Source organism: Phoxinus phoxinus (genome assembly GCF_949152265.1).
Source record: "Phoxinus phoxinus genome assembly, chromosome: 14".
Classification (NCBI taxonomy): Eukaryota; Metazoa; Chordata; class Actinopteri; order Cypriniformes; family Leuciscidae; genus Phoxinus; species Phoxinus phoxinus.
Window position 1 is genome coordinate 32235272 of NC_136889.1, and position 17399 is coordinate 32252670.

The 17399-nt window shown below is 39.1% G+C and overlaps 1 protein-coding gene across 6 annotated transcripts in view; it reads left to right on the forward strand.

Annotated features, from left to right (window-relative positions):
• dst (dystonin) overlaps positions 1-17399 on the forward strand; it is a 223074-nt gene that overhangs the window by 182825 nt on the left and 22850 nt on the right. For all 6 annotated transcript variants that reach the window (XM_079634661.1, XM_079634663.1, XM_079634664.1 and 3 more), the window contains 12 exons: positions 60-286; positions 366-488; positions 2668-2769; positions 3758-3859; positions 4657-4830; positions 6179-6334; positions 6660-6857; positions 8291-8419; positions 9081-9251; positions 11950-12105; positions 13220-13426; positions 15748-15867. In XM_079634661.1, the coding sequence (XP_079490787.1) occupies positions 60-286; positions 366-488; positions 2668-2769; positions 3758-3859; positions 4657-4830; positions 6179-6334; positions 6660-6857; positions 8291-8419; positions 9081-9251; positions 11950-12105; positions 13220-13426; positions 15748-15867 (1865 nt within the window). The remainder of the gene's footprint in view (positions 1-59; positions 287-365; positions 489-2667; positions 2770-3757; positions 3860-4656; positions 4831-6178; positions 6335-6659; positions 6858-8290; positions 8420-9080; positions 9252-11949; positions 12106-13219; positions 13427-15747; positions 15868-17399) is intronic.

A 17399-nucleotide genomic window follows, 5' to 3' on the forward strand; every position in this document is an offset into this window, starting at 1 on the left:
GCCAGAATGTGTGTGTTTCTGGACATGCTGATGTCTCTCTGCTACTGTTTGATCTGAAGCTGTTCAAGACAAGCTGGACCAGATGGTGTTCCTGTGGAGTGACATCCAAGCTCTTCTGGAGGAGAGAGAGGCCAAGCTCCTGGATGTCATGGACCTAGCGGAGAAGTTCTGGTGTGATCACTGCGCGCTCATCGTCACCATCAAGGACTCGCAGGATCTCCTGAGAGAGCTGGAGGAGCCTGGAGTGGACCCGTCAGTGGTCAAGCAGCAGCAGGAGTGTGTGGAGGTCTGAGGAGTCACAGCAGAGGCTCGTATTACAGCTGGTGCTCAGTCAGCAGCCTCACACTCGTTGTTTTGCTCCACAGAGCTTCAGAGAAGAGATCGACGGGCTGCAGGAGGAACTGAACGTGGTCCAGAATCTGGGGGCCGAGCTCATGACGGCGTGTGGAGAACCTGATAAACCAGTCATCAAGAAGAGTATAGACGAGGTAATGATGCTCTGGAGAACAATTGCTCACGAAAGCAGAGGTCTGTGCGGGATCGACAAGATTTCATCCCGTTAAAGTCCCGTTGTGTCCCGTTCCCTCCCGCTAAAGCTTATAGGAGGAGGTTTTACACTTTATTTTTATAGAACTTTTCAGAACAAAGACAAACAGTCAACACAGCTTCATGGGTATTTACATGGAAAATATTTCAAAATGTAACATAAAAAATAAATAAAAAAAGAAATCCATATTCGGCTAGTACAAGTACGGAAGAGGATTAGGGCCAAGCAATAATAAAAAATAAAACCATCTCGAGATTAAAGTCATTATAATGCGAAATTAAACTCGTTAAATTTCGAGGAGAAAAAAGTCGAAATACAATCTTGAGAATAAACGAATTCAATATCGAGAATAAAGTCGTTGTGTTTCGAGAAAAAAACTTGCTAACTTTAGAGAATTTTCGGAAAAAATGTAGACTAAATCGATGAAATTTAATTCGTTTATTCTCAAGATTGTATTTCAACTTTTTTTCTCTCGAAATTTAACGAGTTTAATTTCGCATTATAATGACTTTAATCTCAAGATGGTTTTATTATTTTATTATTGCTTGGCCCTAATCCTCTTCCGTATACAAGAGATCCTTGAGTAAAAAAAAAGTCATGATTATAGAAACACATACATATACATACATTCAAACAAATAATATGTCCATAGCCATACTTTCATGCAGCTTTAAGTAATATTCTCTCATGTGTGATAGAAATATGAATATGCATACATTTTTCTCTCTGTTTTGATATACGTGTTGTCCATTTCCACAGTGTTTTTCAAAAGTCTCTTCTTGTGGTCTTAACTTGAATTTTAGTCTTTCCATTTTATACATTTCTGTGAGAATTTGTTCCCATTGAGTTCTGGTTGGGGAAGATGTTCATTAACGCCAAAAGTAATCGCTTTATTGCTGTTGCTAGTAGTCTCCTCAGTAAATATGTATTCCTATTTTTTACTGAATCTGGTATATTACTAAGATATAGAATATAACCTGTTTCCCCAATCTCAACCTCTAACATTTCCTCTATATTTTACACTGATTTGTCCCGGTCCGGTTAGATTCTGTGTCGTTCCGGGCGGCTATACACACACACACACACACACACACACACACACACACACACACACACACACACACACACACACGATGCTTCAGATCTCCAGTTACAGACTTGCTGTTATTATTAGATGATTATGTTTTGCGGGAGGACACGAGTGATTTCTTTCTCCCGCTTCCCGCGCACATTTCTGTGTCTTCCCTCCAGTATCCACGTCAGCAAATCTAAAGTAAAATCATAATGTATTTATGATGTACACTTTCAGAATCTTTATTTATTTATATTTGCTAAAAATAAGTTGAGTTTATTATGGAAAAAACTGTAGATACTATGTTTTTTTTTAAACTATGGTTACCATGGTAGATATTTGTAAGCATTCCTTTTGCATGTTTTAAAAGTGTTTTTGGTAACACTTTACACAAAGGTTTCATTAGATAACATTAGTTAACTACATTAGTTAGCATGAACTAATAATAAACTGCACTTTTACAGCATTTACGGTAATAATCTGAGTTAATGTTAATTTCAACATTTATTAATACGTTATTAAAATCAAAGGTTAACATTAGTTAATGCACTGTGAACTAACATGAACAAACAATGAACAGCTGTATTTGTATTAACTAATGTTAACAAAGATGAACTAATATAGTAAAAATGTATTTTTCATTGTTTGTTCCGGTTGGTTAATACATTAACTAAAGTTAACAAATGAAACTTAATATTGTAAAGTGTTTTTTAATGCGTTTAAAAATGAGGAACTTCAGCAAGTCTATCCAGCATTAAATGTGTAAGCAGGATTAGGCTTAAGATTAACCCTAATTAGGTTTATTATAAAAATATGATAGTATTATAAAAATCATAAAGAGTGAACAAACATTAGTCTCTCAGTGACACTCCGCTCACAAAAACGTGAGAAATGTTCTTCACTTTTGTTTTGGTGGAATTTTCCATGGAGTTTATCAATGAATAGATAAAATCATAATAACGATGGTTAATTTTTGCTGTACATGTTGGTGGTGTTACTGGATGAGTCCGGCGGCACACTGTCTGACCGCATCTCGCTCGGCCCACAGGTGAACTCCGCTTGGGAAACCCTGAACAAGACATGGAAGGAGCGAGTCGAGACTCTGGAGGAAGCCATGCAGACTGCGGTTCAGTTCCAGGACAGTCTCCAGGTTAATCACACACACACACACACACACACACACACACACACACACACACACACACACACACACACACACACACACACACACACACACACACACTGTTGGAAACCTCTTGAGTCGGCACTGTCTGATCGCCTGTCATGCTGAATATGTTCTTAAAGGAAAATCAAGTATTACATGAATTGGACACACTTTATTACAGTGTAATTACATAAAAAAATACTGTGTAATATTAATTAACAACATGTACTTACTATAGCGTTAGGGTTTGGTTTAGAATTATTTGCTTATAATTATGCATAATTAACTGTTATTACTATAGTGACCACACTACGTCATAAAGGGAAACACTTTGAATTTTCCCAGTGAAACCGACCCGAGTCCTTCATATAAAAATCAGTCTTGAGGCTTTCATATATAACCTACTGTAAAAAATATATGTATAATATATAATATCATAGATGACCTACATGATTTGTTATCACAACTTTTGATCTTTTGTCAAATCAACTTTGATAACTAATGTGTGAAAATAACATTATTTTTAGTTTCTGTTTATTAAACCATTCTTCTTCATTGTATTAACTAAATTTTTTTATTACAACGAACTCAAAATTTTAAGGCAACAAGGTAACTTGCTTTTTTAAGTTAAACCAAATTTTTTTTATAGTGTAGGAAGTCAGTGAAGGTCTCGCTTTTGTAAAGTCCTGTTATCAGCTGTTCACACGTTGGCAACACAAGAAGTGATCAACACATGAAGGTTATATACATAAAGCCCCTTTAAGCGGATGATTAGTTCACGTGCTGAGTAATGGATGTTGTATCTCTTATAAAGGAACCAAAGTGAATATGAACCAGTGGCACTTGCTTTCCCAAAACTATTGGTTTCGGTGTGACTTTTGTCCATGGTCTCTGTCATCTGAGCCACACTTGTGTCGAGTGAAACCCGACTCGATGTTGTGCCGTCTGTGACAATACTTTCCCTTCTCTGCAGAACATGTTCGACTCTGTGGATATTACGGAGAGCAAACTGGACTCGATGTCGCCCGTGGGCACAGACCTGGAGACTGTGAAACAGCAGATCGAGGAGCTGAAGGTATTCATGTGTTGTGTGTGTGTGTGTGTGTGTGGGACGTTTTCTCATACCCATGACACAGTGCTTTATGTTAGTCATAGTGATCAGATCAAAGTTTAGAGCTATTTATCTCCAGTCCCTTTCATTTTGGATTGTTTCATGAATATAATGGAGCCGACCGACCACACACAGCTGTGTTTACACACTGACGTTCAGTTGCTGCTTCTTACACAGTGGGGTTAAGCCCACACAATTGAAAATGTTTTTTAAATGGTTTACAGGTGAACCAACATGCTTTTAGTCCAAGATTTCATTTGTATTCAGTTCCCAAGAATTCACTAGACGGTTCACAATAGCCTGGTAGTGTGTTATGTTGATTATAGGACAAAAATCTGAATTGTCTCTCATCATGTAATGTGTGGCAGGATAAGTAGTTTGTTAAATCTTAGATTGTAGAGAATTACAAACCTGCGCACATATATTCAAACGCACATAACTATAGAATTAATTCTTGATGCGCACGTGAGCGCCATCAGTGTTTCTCACAGGTTCAGTTTAAAGTCTGTGTAGAGAGAACGGTGTCGTCTTAGCGGTCTCTAATTTAATAACTAATGATCGTTTCGACGGAAGTGAATCAATCAAAACTAACTTTAGCTGGAAAATATCTTTATTCAAGAACCGCTATAAAGACAAAACAATCTGTTACCTTAAATTATCAGTTTATCTCTGTAAAGCAGCTTTGAAACAATATTGTTAAAAGCGCTGTATAAATGAAGATGACTTGACTTAACGTGTGTGTGTTGTGTGTGTGTGTGAAGGAGTTCAAAGGCGACGCGTACCAGCTCCAGATCGAGATGGAGAGACTGAACCATCAGGCCGGGCTCCTGCTGAAGAAGGTGTTCGAGGAAACCGACCGGACGTCCATCCTGGAGCCGATGAGTGAGCTGAAGATGCTCTGGGAAAACCTGGACAAAAAGATCATCAACAGACAGGTCTGACACTGACGTCTACACTTCAGTCGATGTGAACTGCTGTCTGTTAATGTGATGCATCTCAGCATACAACAGGGTCAGATTTGATCCGTTGGGAATTGATTGGATTGTAATTATGAAAGCAAATCGGCCCATTTTTTAATTACTTTATTCTTTTCTACTCATGCATTTGATGACTTTTCTTCAAACGCGTAAATCATCTTTTATGTGAAAGAGAGAATGTGATTGATTTAAACTTCACAATTATTGCAGTTATCTCAAATAATTGCGATCAGATTATATAACCATGATCAGACGATTAATCAATATTGTGAAGTTTAAATCAATCACATTCTCCCTTTCACATAAAAGATTATTTAAGCGTTTGAAGAAAAGTCATCAAATGCATGAGTAGAAAAGAATAAAGAGGGAATAAAGAATAATTTAAAAAATGGTTATAAAGTACACAAAGATCTAAGGTCAAAGGTCTTCCTTATAGGAATGGTATTATATTAAATTATGTTATATTATTATATTATATGAACATCAATATGTACAGCATTGAAGTGAATCATATGGGATTATTTTATTATAATTTTTATTATTGTATTATATAGGATTCCAAGTAAAACAAAAAATAATTTTATCGAAATTGAAAATTTTTATCAAATCAAATCAAGTCACATGAACACAACAGAGTCATTAATCACAATTTTTTTTGTATGACAATTAACAGTCAGCACAAAATGAATGGCGGCAGGCCTGTTCATGTCGACTTTAAACTAGTATTTTTGCAATATTAAAGACATTGCAAAGCAACATTGAAACACATTTTCTGTAATGTTACATATTTTCAAATGCTGATTGTTTTCAAATAAATTTGTGACTCTGGACCACAAAACCAGTCACATGGGTAATTTTTTTTAACTTGAGATTATACATAATCTGAAAGCTGAATAAATAAGCTTTCCATTGATGTGTGGATTGTTAAGATTGGACAATATTTGGCCGAGTTCAACTATTGAAAATCTGGAATCTGAGGGAACAAAACATTTTTAACATTGAGAAAATCTCCTTTAAAGTTGTGCATTTATGTTCACGATTGTGCTGCATTCACTCACAAAAATACATGTTTTATATATTTACGGTAGGATATTTACTAAATATCTTCATGGAACATGATCTTTACTTAATATCCTAATGATTTTTGGCATAAAATAAAAATGGATAATTTTGACCCATACAGTGATGGCTATTGTTGTCTATTGTATTGTTGGCTATTGCCACAGATATACCCGTGCGGCTCCAGACTGGGTTTGTGGTCCAGGATGTGGTTGTAATGTGTGTTGTGTGTCCTGGTCTCTCGCAGCACAAGCTGGAGGGTGCGCTGTTGGCTCTCGGGCAGTTCCAGCACGCTCTGGATGAACTTCTGGCTTGGCTCACTCATACTGAAGAGCTTCTCAGTGAACAGAAGAAGACCTGCGGCGACCCCAAAGCCATCGAGATCGAGCTGGCAAAGCACCACGTACGTCCCAGCGACACAAGCGCACCAATGCTGCACGCTTTTACACTAACACACAAGTATTCATTACTTCAGTGAGCTCATTGTTTCTGCATAAAATTATTACATTGTTTAAATTAATACCTTTTTCACTAACTGTGATTTTGTACATGCACATCTCTGATAACAGATCACTCTGAATTGTAATGTGGACGCATGTGTTTTCTGTAAAGCTGCTTTGAAATGATGTGTATTGTGAAAAGCGCTATGCAAATAAGTTGAATAATGCGGTCAGAACCACTCAGATGTCCACAGGCATTGTGGATCTCACGGTCTTTGCGTTCTCTAGGTGTTGCAGAACGACGTGCTGGCCCACAAGAGCACGGTGGAGGCGGTGAACGCGGCGGGCAGGGAGCTCGTGGACTCCAGCGCTGGAGAGGAGGCCAGCGGTCTTCAGGTCAAGCTGGAGAACCTCAACCAGCGCTGGAAGACGGTCCTGGAGAAGACTGAGCAGAGGTGGCAGCTTCTGGACAGTGCTTTACTGCAGGTCAGGAGAGAATACCAGCCAGACGAAGGCCTGGAAACCCTCTGCAGTCTCACGGCCACAGCGCTTCCTAAAAGGGAGATATGATTGATGATGTTCTCAACATGAGGCCAAAAAGCTCCTCTCTTAATCTTGAAGAATGTGAAAGAGAAGCAGTAAAGAGTTCAGCGTCCACATGCTCTCGCTCACAGAGTTTGCTTTAATGTGTGAACGCCTGAATCACTTTACAAACTAACATTTAGGAACAATTACAAAGGACATAAATTTCCTAATTTTTACTTAAATGTCCAGATGAATTCTTGACATGTGCAATTAATAATAACTAAATGACAAATAAGTTTGTTTTGTTTTAATTAATGCTGTCAATCGATCATTTTTTAAATGTATTTTTCTGTAATTAATCTCTATTTATCACACCTAACATTAAAGTTTTTAATATGTATTTATATTGTAATAATTTTGCATTTAATCTCCAAATAAATGTAGAAACAACATAAATACAGTAGCCTATATTTTAAAGGTTGTGTAGGTAAGAATTGTCTAACAAACTTTTTTTCAAATTGGCTTAAACTGTCTTTATACACCAATACATAATTAAAATGTAAGTATTTTGAAAAAGAGAGTATAGAAATTGAGTGACAATAGTGTATTTAATCTTCAAAAAACACAGCTCATTAATTCCTACCGGGACGAAACAAGTGATTGGCTTGCGCGACTGTCACTCTCCGTCGCCATGACTACCGCCGCTATTACTGGCTCAGCCCACGTGCGCGCAGTCGCGCACCCGTTTTTAGGTGGGAGTGAATGGAATTAATGAGCTGTGTTTATTGAAGATTAAATACACTAGAGTCACTCAGTTTTTATACTCTCTATTTCAGAGTACTTGCATTTTAATTATGTATTGGTATATACAAATTTGACAGTTTAATCAAAAATGAAATAAAAATTGGCATAAATGTGTGTGTGTTTGTCTTAAGCTGTGTGTGTCACAGACGTGCACGCTAGTACCGCACTGCGTTCTCTTTTGTGTGTTATCGCATGGGAATTGCATGAATAAGAGTGTGATCATACAATGTAATGCTTGCCAAAGGATGACGGAAAAAAACAGATGCTGCGTTAATTGCGTTAAATATTTTTTTCCGCGTCAAATTGAAAAAAAATATTGTATGCGTTAACACGTTCATTTTGACAGCCCTAGTTTTAAGAAATTGTAAAAAACGTTTTTGCTTACAATTTATATTTTTGCACACTTGCTCCATAGATTTCAACCCGAGACATTCTGTTAAAAAATGTATTGCGTTGACTCTTTTCCTCTAGACACCATTGTTCTCGTTTGAGATTTGGCCATTTTTAAGGCTAATAATCTGCGCTCATTAATCAAGCCTGTGTTCTGAGTGTGTGAACTCTATTGTGACGCTGGCGGATCTGCTTTCTAGGCTCAAGGTTTCCATGGCGAGATTGAAGACATGCAGCAGTGGCTGAAAGTCACGGAGCGTCAGCTGTTAGCATCAAAAGCCCTGGGAGGATTACCAGACACGGCCCGAGAGCAGCTCAACACACATCTGGTATGAGTTTAACACACGCATGGCAAGCCTTGAACAGATAACGGACTCGATGTTTGTTTTATAATTCATAGATTTATTGAAAACAGTTTGCTATTAGAGAATGTTTGTCAGGAAAGCCTTGTTTAGAGGAATAATTCTCTCCAAATGGAACAGTTTGGTATCATTTACTCATGACAATACAAACCAACATGACTTTATTTTTTTTCTGAATACAGCATGACAAATCTCTCTTTTCCATGCAAAATAGTGACCAGAATTGAGTTGTAATAATAACAAAAGCAACATATGATTATTGAAATATAGAGTGTGAGTTTTATTAAATACATTTATGATTATGTTTGGAGCTGGACTGGTCTCTGATTTCTTTGTATGGAAAAGAGCAGCTAGGAGATTCTGTAAAATCTAATTTTGTGTTGCATAGAAGAAAAAAGTCTGAAATAGTTTTAATCTAACATGGGGATGAAAAACACAACAGCGTTTTTTGGCTTTATTTAAATGTAAGTGCAACAACAACAAAAAAATGTATGGAATGTTTTTAAGTGGATTTATAGATTTTTCACACTCATTTCTGCTGATATATAAATAATATATGTACAGTACACTCTTTGAAAAGTAATCTTATGTCCAGCTGTCCGTGATCACGATGTCTGTGTGTTTGTAGGAGCTCTGCACTACATTGGAAGTGAAGGAGGAAATATACAAGCAACTTCTTCAGCGAGGGCAGCAGATTTTGGCCTTGACCCCCGAGGGCCAAGACAGCACCACTGACCTGGACCTACGAAACCTGCAGGACAAGTGGGAATGTGTTCAGGCCAAAGTGATGGAGAGGAAGGTGAGGACAGTCTGATGTACTCACTGTACTCCGTGTTCTTCCCGTCAGTTTGACTCGCTTGTGTTGTGCTTTGATGTGTTTTCTCTTGAGCTCATGCCCAAAGTGAGTTATAAATCAGTACAGAACAAAGTCGAGTTGTCTGTGGTCTATAAGCGAATAGTTGAGGCAAAAACACAAATTCTGTCTTCATTTGCTCATCCTTGTCGTCATTCCAAACCGGTATGATTTTTTTTTTTTCTTGTGTGCCACACAAAAGTATTAAAGAAAATGCACTCTTTTCCACACCATAAAGGCATTAGGGGTGGAACGGTACACAGAAGTCACGGTTCGGTTCATACCTCGGTTCAGACATCACGGTTCGGTACAATGGAGGGAAAAGCAAAACAAAAATGCAGAAGGCAATTAGCTTATTTTTATTGTGCGTGTCTCAGGCTTTACCACTATACAGTCTCTCCCCTGAGCAGCGACAGCCGGCCCTGAAGTGTGTAAAGTGAGATGTAAACAAAATAAGACAATCAGCTATAAAACTGAAAATACAGATCTCTTATGTGCGGACGCACGAGCGCGAAGGTGCGCGCGGCAAAAATGTCGTCATTGCGGTGTGGGCGGTCGTGCGCGTTGGGTGCGCAAGGCCACAATTCGCGTGGCGGTGTGCAGTGCACGGCTTTTTTTGTAACAGCGCGCGCGGCTCCACATCCGAAGATGCACGACTTCAAGCCGAATCTGGCCGAGCATGTCCATCTCACCGCACCGGCAGACAGTTCTTGCGTCTAAATGAGTTGCTTACATTAACTAAACGATCCTACAATAGCAGACATAAGCCCTTTAAATAAAAATAAATGGCCATGTTTTATAAAAAGGTTCACAAAACTAAATAAAAATGTTTAGAAATGATGTAAGATAACGTTAATTTAGTTGTAGGTTACGTTCTCATATCCATTTTTTCTTCTTCTAATGTCACAAGGAATAATCTGGTTTACTGCTTTGCTCGATTCTTTTGTAGTGTGGTTTTGGTGTAGCCTACTAAAGTGTACTAAAATAAACATTCACGAGTGTACCTGACTTCTTCTCACCGCTGATTCCTGATGGTTTAGAGGACAATTACACCGAGTCGCACCCTGTCGTTTCAAAGAATACACCGGCAAACGCGAAGTAGGGAGGCGCGCGCGCAGTCAGCGGAGGCTCGCACACCCATAGACAGCGCAGACCTAGCTGAAGGCAGGGCTACAGAACCCGCGTTTCTAACAGTAGTTCCGCATTACATTAATTATTATTAATAATTTCTCCGTGTAAATCCAAGCACCGAACCGTGACGCCCGTACCGATTCGGTTCAATACGAATACATGTAGCGTTCCACCCCTAAAAGGTATGTTATAAAACAGGCTTAAAACAGCATAAACAGCTTTAAAACGATAAGATTGTGTCATATTATAACATATAGGTGAGTAAATGCTAAATAATACAGCATGGGTGAGTAAGTGATGAGCACATGTTCAGTTTTTGGGTGTACTATTTCTCAAAGTTCAAAATTAGCATATATTCAATGGAAAACAAAAGGTTTCTATAATATCTGAATCAGATCTGGCTGTTCACGGGCTGATGAATGTGAATTAGATTTGGGTCATTTTGCTGTGTTGAATCTGGGGGTTGCTCTGTTTACAACAGGATTTTGACCACACAAGTTCTTGTCATCCGTAACATAGTGAAGTCATCCTTTAAAGTTTTGCAGCTTTCACCAAAATACCTCCTGACACGTGATGCTAACCAGACATCACATTACACACGCGGAGTCACATGCTGCCGGCGTTGATGAGATCATCGCAGGTCCTGTCTCATATCCTCCTCTGCCTATCAGTGACACGAGGATAATGGAGGGAAATGCTCCAGTAGTTAACATCATATTTCACAAAATTTCAAGAGGTGTCTTGCCATATCTTGTTACTAACCTGCCTTAGTAAGCATTGCTAAGGGTTGTTTTTCAAACACATTTCCCGAACAGTCCTCCACCCTCATCCTCTATTATCGAACCGGTCTATTCTCTGCAATAAGCCTAACAAGGGTTACGGTCAGGTCGCTCAAACACTAATGCTGTGAAAGTGCTCAAGGAGGTCAACCTACGAATGACGTGTAGTTCTCCCTGTACATTAAACTGAGATAAAAGGCTTTGGTTTAAAAGTCTTGATGTAGTTTTCAGGCTCTACTAGACTACTTTTGCTTGAATGTTGATTTATTTTTCCCATATTCTCCATTGTTGCGGCTCCTCTCTTCCCAGTCTGTCAGTAACGCTCTATTTACTTCCTGTCTCTATTAAGCCCCTCCTTGTGAAAATCACACTGTGCTCTGATTGGTCGGCTGGAGCAGTGTGTTGTGATTGGTCGAGTGCTTCGAGTGTGTTTGGATATGTCCCGCCCCTTACCATAACCGGCAGTTTAACACACTACTAGCTAACTCAACCAGGCCCCGCCCCTTTATTCTGCGTATTAATTATTATAATGAGGAATATTGTGACGTGTTCGTTCCCGGAAGAAACTCAAGACTACAATGGAGTTCAGAAACACTGACGCTGATATAGAGAATAACTGGAGCTTATTCATGATCACACAGCAACACTACACACTAAACACAGATGAACATGGAAAAAAGTACAATAGTTCCTGTTTAATATGTGTGTGTGTGTGTGTGTGTGATTGGCCACAGGTGAAACTGGAGGAAGCTCTGGCGATGGCCACAGACTTCCACAACTCACTGCAGGATTTCATCAACTGGCTGACCCAGGCCGAACAGACGCTCACTATGATATCTCCAGCCTCTCTCATCCTCGAGACCATCATGTTCCAGATCGACGAGCATAAGGTCAGTGCTCTCTGACATGATGTAACACTTGATGTCAATACACCTTATCTATTTTCTAAATGCATGTAATCGACCATGCATACGTTTCATTTAAAGGTGCTGTATGTAACTTTTTCACTCTACTAACGCATAAAAATACCATAATATGTTTGCAATATGTTATATTGAGAAAACATGCTTAGTTCACATACTCGTTTCTCTGAAGAACACTTGTACAGACAGTTATTTTACTTTGAAATGTGTGTTTCCAGGCTGGAATGTTTGATTGTTTTGGTCTGTGATACTGGACGTTGCCAATTTTCATTGTCCGTTGCGCTCGTTCCTGTTGCATATTTTGAATTGGACTGCAGTACCTATTTCGACCACTAGTTGTCATTCTTACAGACTGCACACTTAAATAAATGTTTTGACCTTGTGATTTTAAATATACATTTTGTAACTGGATCTTTTAGTGAAATGACAGACTTGTCTTCTCTTTGATGACGAATGCAGGACTCTAGAATGATTTAGGGCCCGTTTACACAGAACCATTTTCTACAAAAAATTTACCTTTATGGCATTTTGGCCGTTTATTTACACGACAACTGTTTTTCGGGGGCCTTAAAACGAAATCTTTTGAAAACAGGTTTCAAAGTGCAATGTGAATTTGTGGAAACGGTGACGTAATGTGTTTTACGTGTTTAATCTATAGGCACGTAGTGTTTCTTTACAAAGTGACATCGCCAACTACTGGCTTGACAGCAGAATACAGCGACTTTACTCATTTTCGCAGATCCGTGTGAATCTCGTCTGTAGGCGGAAAACACAAAGAAGTACATCGTTGTCGTGTAATCGTACCCTTAGTGTGCTTAAACTCCGCCCATGCAGACTCATCTGCATACACTGATGAGTGCCACACCCACATCTCAACATCCAATCAGCAACCGGTGCACAGAACCCAGTCCCCGCCTTACTTTTTGTTTCTTTTTGGATTATCCGTGAAACAGATGTACGTCATAATATAGAAAAGATCTGTCGCTTCGGTTTCATTGTGACTTCTGAGCCATGTTGTTGCAGTTGAAAGAAATATGCCCGTAATTATGTTTCCTAAAATGGATCTGCTGGATTTCTGCAGGTGTTTGTGATCGAGGTGAACTCTCATCGGGATCAAATCATCGAGCTGGATAAGACGGGAACACACCTGAAGTACTTCAGTCAGAAACAAGATGTGGTGTTGATCAAGAACCTCCTGCTGAGCGTCCAGGGCCGCTGGGAGAAGGTGGTTCAGCGCTCAGTGGAGAGAGGACGCCAGCTGGACGACGCCAGGAAACGTGCCAAACAGGTGCGCTAAATGCTCCCGTGTGCTCGAACTCGTTCCAAGAGCACGCGGTCTCTATAGTGAAGGCTGAATCACAGTGGACTTCATTGGACTTTTTTTCCCACTGATCAACAAAGCGAGACTCTTTAATGTCAAAGTTAAAACAGATCTCTACAAAGTGATTTTAAATTACCGTATATACCCGAATATAAGACGACCCCCCCATTTTCCAGACTTATTTTTGGGACAAAAAGAGATTTTTGTGGAAAAAATCTGGTTTTCAACAGAAAATGATTTTATTTGAAAATTGCACTGATAATTCGTTCTATTATATATTTTGCTGTAGTGTGTCAGTAGGAAATATCGGTTTACATTTCCATACATTCATTTTAATTGTAATAATCCAGTGATATTTTTGCATGCACAAGGAGTCTGACAGCAGCCAATGCTCCACATATTACATGAACAAAACTGAGACAGACTAAATCCAGAAGAACTGCAGCAATGTCTCCAAGACGCTTGAAGAAACCTATCAGCAAAGCAACAGTACTGTGAAAAACTGAAGGCACTTGTGTCAAAATGCCGTGAAGTGAGGATGCATTCAAATCATAAATTTAATTTATTTATTAATTAACTTCTATTAACTAAATCAAATCAATATTTGGTGTGAACACCTTTTGCATTTAAAACAGCTTTAGTCCAGGTACACTCGCTCATAGTTTTTCAGGGAGATTTGCAGGAAGGTTTCTTCAAGCATCTTGGAGACGTTCCCGCAGTTCTACTGGATTTATTCGGTCTCAGTTTAGTTTTTTTTTCTCTTCATGTAATCACAGACAGACTCGATGATGGTGAGATCAGATCACACCGGCTGTTGCCAGACTCCTTGTGCATACAGAAATCTCACTGGATTATTACAATTAATGGCAAAAAGAACGTTTGGAAATGTAAACTGATATTTTCTACTGACACTATACAGTAAAATATGCAAATAACTGACTTAAAACCAATTTTGGTGAAAATACTAACGTGTCTAAGACTTTTGCACAGTACTATAGATTTAATAATACATTATTTACTTATATATTTTTATTATTATTTACACTCTTTAATATAACACCTAAATCGTCACTGGTGCAGATAATTGCTATGGGATTGTTCTCTGTGGCGGACTGTGAAAAGGCTTGTGAGGGTACAGGATAAAACACATGTAGGAAAGTACAGGGAAATCCCTGCATTGTCCATGCAAGACATATGCAACAATAAAGCCAGAGCTTTACAGGAATGGCTTAAAAAATACTGTTGATGTCCTGGAGTAGCCAAGTCAAAGTCCAGATCTCAGTCCAATGGAGAATTTATGAGGGGACTTCACTCACAAACTCCGTGCAGCCCGACTGAGCCGGATCACTCTCGCAAATAAGAACGGGGAACATTGCAGTGGCCAGATGTGCAGGACTGAAAAAGTCCTACAGTATCGACACAGACACTTCTGGAATTGCTGCCAAAGGCACATCTAATAAAAAACACTACCGTATTTTCCGGAGTATAAGTCGCTCCGGAGTATAAGTCGCATCAGTCAAAAAATATGGCATGAGGAGGAAAACAAACAAACATATATAAGTCACACTGGACTATAAGTCGCATTTATTTAGACATTTATTTCACAAAATCCAAGACCAAGAACAGACATTTAATCTGGAAAGGCAAGTTATTCAGCTCCACAACAGCACACAGAACAACTGCTGAATAGTGTCCGGTGTGTTAGCGTAACACATTAACAGTTATTCAGCTGCACAATAGCATAAAGAACATATACCTGGGAGGCTAAATATGATAAATTAACATTAGCCAGTGAGTCCAACAAGTTACCGGTCAGCAAGTTCACCAAGCTCCCGATCTCACTCCTCAACACTGAATCCATTGAGTTCTTCCTCTGTGTTGCTTCTGAACGACTCCGCTAAATAGAGCGCCCTCTCGCGGCTGTAGACGGTAATGCTTTCTCTTGGTTCATCTCGGTCAGTATTAATTAATTTTGATATATAAGACGCACCTGACTATAAGTCGCAGGACCAGCCAAACTATGAAAAAAAGTGCGACTTATAGTCCAGAAAATACAGTAACCTGGGGCGAGGGGGTGAATATATATGCAAATAACTGTAATGGATTCTGAGCAAACTTCTTGGACACAAAATAATTATTTTGTTGTTTAGTATGAAAAAAAAAAAGCCGAATGAAATCCTCTGTGGTTCAGTGGTGAGAAGCAACTGTATGGCGTCAGGCTGGCAAAAAAAATGCTATGATATACTGCTAACTACACAAATGGATTATCGTTCTCTTGTCTTTTGCAGTTCCATGAGACCTGGAACAAACTGATGGAGTGGCTGGAAGAGTCCGAGAGATCGCTGGACTCAGAGTTGGAGATCGCTAATGATCCAGACAGGATCAAGACACAGTTAACCCAGCACAAGGTGACTGGCACCAGTCCATTACCCAGTGTTTTCAGTCAGACAAATTACCATTACCACTTTCACCTGAACTAGTCTAGCCAACTAGCTGCAGATTCAATCTATGGTTTTATGTAACCGACTTAAAACATATGACAAGTCCTAAAAAAACTTTACGAGTAAACTTGTAAGACTGGACTAAGCAGTTTATGCAGCCGGCTGCTGCTAGTAAAGGGTTCGTTCATCATTTACTCATATCAATTCAATAAGATTTTCAATCATCTTCAAGAACACAAATGAGGAAATCTTTGATGAAATCTGAGAGATTTCTGTCCCTCCTAAAGTCTATTCATTCGTGTCAAGCATGCTCGAGCTTCCATCCGCCATATGTGATGTGCTCTATGTAAGTTCACTGATCATAGTTTATATATGAATAAAACCCTAAATTAAATCTGCTTTTCGTATAAAGTGACCGTGTCTCTTCAGAAGACTTGAATTAAACGAGTTTTGAAGCGTCAGAGTTTTGGGTGAATCCAGTGGTGTAGTCTAGTTTTTTGTAGTGAGTATACTGTCACATGTGTCATGTGTAGCTACATCATGTCCTCATACATAGCTACAGTGAAGCGCTGACACAAGCACGCGCTTGCTTCAGTGAGTGTGTGTAGTAGAGCACACATTGAGCGCTCATTCCCAGAGACGCGTTGAACAACTGCAGTCTCTTTGAGTTTTTAATATTCACGCGATTTGATCTGTGTCCATTGCAAACACAGACGCGGTGAATTTATGAATGAAAGTGTGAAAGTTCTGTCACAAAACGAAGTTGTTACGTATCCTCACGCTTTTTTTAGTGGGTATACGGAAATACTTGGCATTTCCTAGTGGGTATACGGCGTATACCTGCGTATCACGTAGACTACACCACTGGGTGAATAGACTTACAATGGAGGGACAGAAATCTCTGATTTCATTAAAAATATCTTCATTTGTGTTTCGAAAGTCTTGTGGTTTTGGAACAACATGAGATTGAGTAAATGATGACAGAATAAACTAAACCTTTAACATGCATTTCAAATGCGTCTCCTGTGAACGCTTGTGTTGTCACACTCTTCATCACTTTCACGGGAGCAAACATTGAATGAACAAATGCATTTTATGCAGCTCACGAGTGAGAAAGGGATCAAATGAAAACCTCCACCTATATTTAGTGCTGACCGCTTGTGCTTCAGATACAAAAAAGAAAAGAAAATGGATATTAATGCCAGGTGTAAAGGGGGTCATATACTGTAGACTTCCTGTTCACACCATTAGCTACTCTGTTTTTATCCCCCATCTGTGTGTGTGTGTGTGTGTGCTGGTTGCCGGAGAGTGTGAATCACAATACCAGGTGTTTGTTCACTCACTGAATGTGGGTCATAAGTGTCATCCTGTTATGCTCCTGTGTAGTTCAATCCCCCACTCTTTGGAAATAACCATGAAATTTTAAAGCGGTTTACATTATATTTTTAGAGGTCCACCTTTTCACGGCCCACAATGCCAAATAATGGAAGTAAATACAC